The following is an 8,420-nucleotide window of genomic DNA, read 5'->3' as shown; positions in this document are numbered from 1 at the left end:
ATAAGGGGGAAAGAAAACAAAAGAGCAAATGAAAAGGAAATAAATATTAATGCATATTAAAGCACAAATTACATTTTAAGCATCACTCATGTTAGGCAAGAGAGCTGTGGTAGGCTAATGGTATTTACTATTCCAGTTCTTGTTCGAAAACATTTAGAATATTTACATTTATGGATGTATAACTTTGCAACAATTAACATGAGGTTTATACAAAAATTTGCATAATATTTAATATTACCGTTGTATTTTTTTTATACAGCAACCCGGACTTTTATTTTGCGTTGAGGTGAGACTTGAGGACCCGAGGCGTCGTCTACTGACAGGTAAAACCAGTCTGGCTAAAATAAAAAGCGTGTAGTGAAACCAAACGCGGATATACTGTATAAATGACAGGAAAATGAAAACCAGGAGAAAACCGCATAGTGAGTGCATATAACATCTTTAACTTCACATTTTAAATCTGTAATGACCGTATAAGCTCTATCGTTGTTTTAACACTGAACTGTCGCTAATACAGTCTATGAGACAGTGATTGATGCCAGTATCGTTTATGTTGACAGAGAATGTCTCTTATCATGAATTATAAGCTGTAATATGTGGTAAAGTGAAGCATCTGGAAACTAATTTTGTTTTTGCTCAGGCCCTCCAGACTGACATGAACGCACTTCTTCATCCTTTTGTAGTTTTGTCTTTGACAAGTAAGTTTCCCAAACTTAATGTGATTTTGCTGAAGACGCACAAGCGAATGTATTGTGGAAAAAGTTGGTTTTATAGTCACACATTCATTCAGTGATAACATGTGACATGCTCCCTGTCTTGTTTTGGTGCTTTGTATATTTGGTCTGAAATCACATCTGAGTATGACTTCAAACCAACATAAGCACTATGTATTTGACTGAACAATGTTGTACTTTGATGGTCATCGCCTGCTAATATGGTTTCATTATTTAGAGTTTGCAAATAATATAATAATAAATATAATTAATGTAATTATATTATAAAAAATAATTTAGTGACATTATATTACTAAGGAAAGAGTGTGAATATAAAAACAACTTTACCTCAGTAGTGCATCTAATAGTAAATTATGCAACAAAAGTATTTGGGGAGCACTTTACAGCTCAGATTCAGTTTATAGTCAGATTTTAATGACATCTATGTGGAGTTCATACCTAAATAAACATATTGTACATTAGGAAAAATCTGATATTGCAATATTTTACCTAAAAATCCTACTGACCCCAAACTTTTGACCTGTAGTATGTCAGTAGGATTTAGGTAAAATATTGCAATATCAGATTTTTCCTAATGTACAATATGTTTATTTAGCTATGAACTCCACATAGATGTCATTAAAATCTGACTATAAACTGAATCTGAGCTTTAAAGTGCTCACCAAATACTTTTGTTGCATAATTTACTATTAGATGCACTTCCGAGGTTGGTTTTATATTCACACTCTCTTTTAAAATAAGCTTCTTCTGCTCACCAAGGCTGCATTTATTTAATAAAAAATGCAGTACACATTGTAAAATTGTCAAATGTTATTGCAGTACAAAATAACTTTTTAAAAATAGTTTATAATAAAATTTAATAATTTATTTGAGTAATTTAAAGATGAATTTTAAGCTTGATTACTCCAGTTTCACATGATCATGAGAGTCACATGATCCTTCAGAAATCACTAATGTTAATTATTGTTATTGTTATTATTTATGGCAATAGTAATAAAAGCAATAATGATTGGAGTAATCATTTCATTTGAAACTACATACAATATGAAAGCAAAGAATGAAATTCATAACAATTTTTATAAATATTTAACAATTAAATATTTTTTTAGCATTTATTAAATGCTGCCTTGATCAACAGAAAAAGTTTCCTTAAAAAAAAACATGTATGTATAAATGTGTATTTATGTAGAGTCAAAGAGCTTAGAAGGACCAAGAGGCGACACTCAATAGAAGGTTCCATTGCAACATCAGCGCCCAGCAACAGCCCTGGATTCTGCCATTTTGGAGTGAAAGTGATCGGCCGTCCTTTGGATCTCATTACTGTCGCGATGGCAAGCAGCTGCTTTGTTTTTTATTTATTTATTTAAAAAGTGCATTAAAGCTGAGATACAACCTGAAAGACGACAATACAGCACTTATTATCACAATCATCAGCACTTTTAATAGTTTTAGAGACTTATAATATGCATGTTGTTCTATTGGAGTTTTCATTCCATAATGGCCGCCGCGCCCTCTAGTGGCTGTTTTACAAATTACACTAGAGTGTCGCCTCTTAGTCATTCTAAGCTATATATATATATATATATATATATATATATATATATGTGTGTGTGTGTGTGTGTGTGTGTGTGTGTGTGTGTGTGTATATATATATATATATATATATATATATATATATATATATATATATAATAATTGTACACAATAATTTCCCTCAGTTTTGCATGCATTCCAATCAGAAACATCTCATAGTCATAAAACACGAAACAAATATAATCTACAAACCTGGCTGATATTGAAAGGACAACATCAAATAGACATCAGGGCATTTTCTTGCTAAATATAACATCAAAGTATAAACAAATGCAGTAAGGGATGGAAAAAAAAGATAAGGTGAACAAAAAACTGATGTGGTAGACAAAGGAGTGTTTTACAGACATTAATTTTTTCAAGCTTTGCGTGCATGTATGCATTTTTGACACACCTTTGTGACACACCTTTGTGTTCACCTGCTAGTTTCACGGCATTCTGCGCTTTTGTTATGATGTTATTTTAAGCTCTTTGACGCATGTTATTAGCTTGTCTCTTCATATACAGTGCATTAATGCATTGTTATTTTTTTCTTCTTTCTTTGTTTTGTCTGGTTGTAGAACAGGGGTTATTATTATGGAGCACACATTATGTAGAAAAGATCAAGCATTTTTTAAATGGCATCAGATAAAAAAAGTATGTAGGACATTCAAGTAAACACACAGTTTCAAGATCCAACCACAGTTTCAGGATATGCTAAAGTCAGCATGAACCAGAAGTTGCTGAAACTTTTTCAACACAAACCTATAGATATCCTTTAAACTAACAGACTGAAACTAAAATGCTTGATGTTAATTTAAATTAAGGATTTAAATTAGTTTAAAAACCTTTAAATTAGGAATTTTACAGCTTTAATATACTGCACTTCTAAAACTCCACAGGTTTTCCATTGGCAGTTGTATGTCTGAGCCCTGTTTCTGTTCAGTGTTCAACGTCTCCATTACTGGTGGCTTCAGGAACAAATGCAGTGTTTACAGTGCAGACTGTGCCAAATGTGCCCCTCATCAGATGGACGGACAGCGCAGCCACTACACTGGCCATGTGGGTGAACGGCGGGCCCGTCCTGATGCCGGTTCAGCAGTTCCAGGGCAGGATCACAATATCTGCCACCCAGTTCACCATCAGCAGCTGTCAGATCAGTGACTCTGGAAACTACAGCGTCTCCGTCGAACCCTCGTCTACCTCTGGACTCAGTGTGAACACGTGTTCAGTGCAGCTCAAGGTGTTCGGTATGACGCTACAGTACATATGCACACAAATACTGACTAGAATAAATGGCTGATTAATAATAGTAGTTGTATTTACACCAGTTATGGAAGTTTAATGCTACATATGCACATTAAAGTGACTTTAAATAATGGCTGATTAATAATAGTAGTTGTATTTACACCAGTTATGGAAGTTTAATGCCACATATGCACATTAAAGTGACTTTAAATAATGGCTGATTAATAATAGTAGTTGTATTTACACCAGTTATGGAAGTTTAATGCCACATATGCACATTAAAGTGACTTTAAATAATGGCTGATTAATAATAGTAGTTGTATTTACGTCTGTTCTGGAAGTATAATGCCACATATGCACACAAAACTGACTTTAAATAATGGCTGATTAATAATAGTAGTTGTATTTAAACCTGTTATGAACGTATAATGCTACATATGCACATTAAAGTGACTTTAAATAATGGCTGATTAATAATAGTAGTTGTATTTACACTAGTTATGGAAGTATAATGCCACATATGCACATTAAAGTGACTTTGAATATTGGCTGATTAATAATAGTAGTTGTATTTACACCAGTTATGAAAGTATAATGCTACATATGCCCACAATGCTGACTAAAAAGAATAGTTTGTTAATTAATAATAGTAGTAGTCTTTCTGCCTGTTATGACAATATGATTCTACGTATGCCCACAGGACTGACTAGAACAGTGGTTCCCCAAGTGGGGGTCGGGACCCCCCTGGGGGTTGGCGGGACAATGACGGCGTCACTTTCCAAAAGTTGAATAAATTTGATTAAACTATTAAAATTACCCTATTTTAACCATAACCATTTAAAAATACTAGTTTTTAATGGTAAAAACAACAACATAGACAACAAGCACCTTTGGGATGTGGTGAAACGGGAGATTGACATCATGAATGTGCAGCCGACAAATCTGCAGCAACTGTGCGATGCTATCATGTCAATATGGAGCAAAATCTCTTGAGGAATATTTCCATTACATTGTTGAATCTATGCCATGAAGGATTAATGCAGTTATGAAGGCAAAAATGGGTAGAACCCGGTACTAGTAAGGTGTACCTAATAAAGTGGCCGGTGAGTGTAAGTTAATTACAGTAATTAGGCAAATGTAAGGTAAAAGGTCAACGTATAACAAAAGTTAGATAACTGAAAAAAGATATTGCTAATATTGACCTTAAAATGTTTTTTAAAAATTAAAAACTGCTTTTATACTAACTAAAATAAACCAAGTAAGACTTTCTCTTTAAGAAAAAATATATTAGGAAATACTGGGAAAAAATCCTTGCTCTGTTAAACATAGGAAATATTTAAAAAAGGAGGGCGAATAATTCTGACTTCAGCTGTGTGTTTGTGTGTGTAGATGCAGTGAGCGGTGTGAGTCTCTCTCTGCCGTCTCTGCCTCTGGAAGGAGGGAATGTGTCTGTGAGCTGCAGCTGGACTGCGGGGTCTCAGGTCAGTGTGGTTTGGGGGAAAGCAGGAGCTCCTCTATCCTCTGATTCCCACATCAGCATCAGCTCTGGATCTCTGCTCATCAACTCGGCCAGCAGACAAGACTCTGGACAATATTCCTGTACTGTCAGCAACCCCGTCAGCGCTCAGACAGCCAAAGGAAACCTCAACATCTACTGTGAGTCACTCAGAAAGTAGTTATATTTACTTACACAATACACTATCGTGCCGAATGGGGAAGTTTGTCTTGGACCGTATGTCCACATTTGCATACACTGAACAAAACAGACAACGCAAATCAGCACAAACATTCAATCATCAACACAAATATTACATATTTAAGTCTAATTAGTAAAGCTGAAAGAGATTAGGGTTATAATAGTTTGATTTTTCATTAGTTTTTGTTTCAAATTCGGTTAGTTTTAATTAGTTTTTGAGGTAGATTTACTCGTTTTTATCTCCTTTTTTAACAATTGGGCTGCGAGTTGCAGCAGTTTTTGAGTTGCCAGATGTGCAATCTGGGATCAGTGTCCATTAAGAAATGATTCAGTTTACATTTTGTATTCGAAGATAGTGTTTTAAGTAATCTAGTTCAAGATCAATGATTAAAAGTAATTTGGTAATATAGGGGCGTCGCAGTGAGTAGCGATGTCGGCTCACAGCAAGAAGGTTGCAGGTTCGAGCCCCGGCTGGGCCAGTTGGCATTTCTGTGTGGAGTTTGCTTGTTCTTCCCGTGTTGGCGTGGGTTTTCTCCGGGTGAAGTTGGTAAGCTATATTGTTCGTAGTGTATGTGTGTGAATGAATGAGAGTGTATGGGTGTTTCCCAGTACTGGGTTGCGGCTGCAAGAACATGTGCTGCTGTGTGACCACCCCAGATTAATAAAGGGACTAAACTGAAAAGAAAATAATGAATGAAGATGTTAAAATGGGTGTCACAGTGGCGCAGTAAATAGCACAATCGCTTTACAGCAAGAAGCTGGTTTGAGTTTCAGCTAGGTCAGTCGGCATTTCTGTGTGGAGTTTGCATGTTCTCCTCATGTTGGTGTGGGTTTCCTCCGGGTGCTCCGGTTTCCCCACAGTTCAAACACCTGTGCAATAGGTGCATTGAATAGGCTAAATTGGCCATAGTGTATGTGTATGAATAGGAGTGTATGGGTGTTTCCCAGTACTGGGTTGCAGCTGGAAGGGTATCCACCGAGTAAGACATATGCTAGTTAAGTTGGCGGTTCATTCCGCAGTGGCAACCCTAGATTAATAAAGAGACTAAGCCAAAAAGAAAATTAATGAGTGACTTCGGTAAAATATGAATCGTCACAGAAGTTTCAATAACTGGAGGGTCTTTGTTGTTTTTTTGACTAATAAACATAAAAAAAAAAAAAAAAAAAAAAAAAAATATATATATATATATATATATATATATATATATATATATATATATATATATATATATATATATATATATATATATTAGGGCTGTCAAATGAAAAAAAAAATTTGTGTAATTAATCACACACGTCCTTGGTCTTCTTACTGTACACGTCAAACACGCGCAGGGCCGGGGCAAGCTGAACTGGCGCTTTAGGCAAACGGCAATCACGCCGCCTTCAGGCCGAAAGTGAAAAAGAAAGTGACCTTTTTGCTGATGAAAGCGGGGACCATGAGGGAGACGGTCGGTGTAGCGGATGAAAGTGAAGAAGGGGGGGTTCGCTCACTATTCGAGAGGGTGCTCGCTGCAGAGCCATTTGAGGAGAGGTGAGCTCCAGAGAGGGGGAGCATGAGCTGTCGCTCCTCCTCCTGTAAGCTGTTTTAATGCGTACACCAACCCCACCCCTAACCCTACCCCCACTGACATCACTCTTAGAAGAAGTGCAAAAAAGGTGGAGCTCAAGCTTAAGCTCCCCCTCTCTGGAGCTCACCTCTCCTCAAATGGCTCTGCAGCGAGCACCACTTGCACTATTCTGCTGCCCACTGTCCCTAAACACACGTCCGTCACAACAGGAAATAAAAAAAAAACTGCAACTGCATTATTTGCGTTATTTCTTTCAACGCGTTAAATATTTAAAATAATGTTATTTATTTATTTATTTATTTATTTATTTATTTGTTTATTGTTCTGGTGTAACACTTTTAATTTCTGCTCATATATCCTCTAATACAATATATAAAACATTTTCCAAACATTAAATTGAATAAAATATTGGCTAACACTTTATTTTGATTGTCCATTTGATAGTTGATACTGCTCCTTCAACAAACATTTAACTGACTATAAGAAACTTTGCAAGTACAAGTCAACTTACACTAACCCCAACCTAACAGTCTACTTATAACCTAATGAGAATTAGTTGGCACGTAGATGCAATGAAACGTAAATTCAACAAACAGATCATCAAAATAAAGTCACAGTTTACAGTTAATTGAACTTAATGTACTTAATTAAATATGAATAAGTAAAAACACATTACAAACTTTCTAAAACTAACTAAAATCATAAAACAACATTAATTTTATGAAAGGTAAAAAATAATTGAATTTATTATAAGTAGTACTTTAACATGTTTGCATTTGCTTTGATAAAATAACAATTTCCTTTAACTCAGTTGCATGACAGCATGCTTTCAAAAACAGCGCCAGACATGTAACATGAATCCAATGACAAAAGCACTTGTAGTGTTCCAGTTTGTTGGACAAATACAATAAATAATTTGGGTTAATTTCTGCCCCACTAGTGACTAATTACAATCTGTCTGAAGGAACATGACAACAGTCACAACCAATAATCCAGCCTATGGCAGATGGAGGAGCAAATAGTTTTTATTTGCATAAAACCTTTTTTTATTTGTATTTAATTCTGTGGGGGTTTTGTAGTACTTAGACACTGTTTTAGTTTTTTAAAGTTTTAAATATAGTGAATTATTATAAATCTGCATCATTTTCATATTTACATTTATATATGGTTTAATTATTCTGTTAAATTTGTGTTAAAAAGTTTATTACACTTTTGTTATATTATTTTATTAATGTATTTATATTTAATATAATTTAGTTGTTGTTTTTTACATTTGTCATATTACGTGAATAGACATACAAATGCACATTGTTTTGTGCATAGCATTTTTATTTGCTATGAACATGTATGTGTATTTAAGTGTGCGTGTGATTAAGGTAACATTTAAATCATTTTAATTTTTTATTCTTGTTTTTATGGCTTGGATTGCAATAAAATAAGAGTATATATAGATCACATAAGTGTGTTTACTGAAAACAATACTTAAAAGTGATTTAATAAAGGACACATTTTCACGTAAGTTCAGTCATTTATTTTCCTTCGACTTAGTTTCTTTATTCATCAGGAGTCACCACAGCAGAATAAGCTGCCAACTTATCCAGC

At 34.7% G+C, this 8,420-nt stretch overlaps 1 protein-coding gene across 2 annotated transcripts in view; it reads left to right on the top strand.

Moving 5' to 3' along the window:
- Positions 1–278: 278 nt before the first annotated feature.
- The window catches only part of si:dkeyp-97a10.3, a 31,795-nt gene continuing 23,653 nt past the window's right edge, over positions 279–8,420 (top strand). Inside the window, exons 1-4 of one of the 2 annotated variants that reach the window (XM_073925536.1) lie at positions 279–323; positions 641–698; positions 3,206–3,553; positions 4,941–5,207. In XM_073925536.1, coding sequence (XP_073781637.1) covers positions 656–698; positions 3,206–3,553; positions 4,941–5,207 — 658 coding nt within the window. In that variant the 5' untranslated portion in view covers positions 279–323; positions 641–655. Of the gene's footprint in view, positions 423–640; positions 699–3,205; positions 3,554–4,940; positions 5,208–8,420 lie in introns of both variants that reach the window. The other variant, XM_009292700.5, reaches the window with a different exon arrangement.

The sequence above is a fragment of the Danio rerio genome, chromosome 16 (genome assembly GCF_049306965.1).
Source record: "Danio rerio strain Tuebingen ecotype United States chromosome 16, GRCz12tu, whole genome shotgun sequence".
Lineage (NCBI taxonomy): Eukaryota > Metazoa > Chordata > Actinopteri > Cypriniformes > Danionidae > Danio > Danio rerio.
This window is presented reverse-complemented; position numbering and strand designations above follow the sequence as displayed.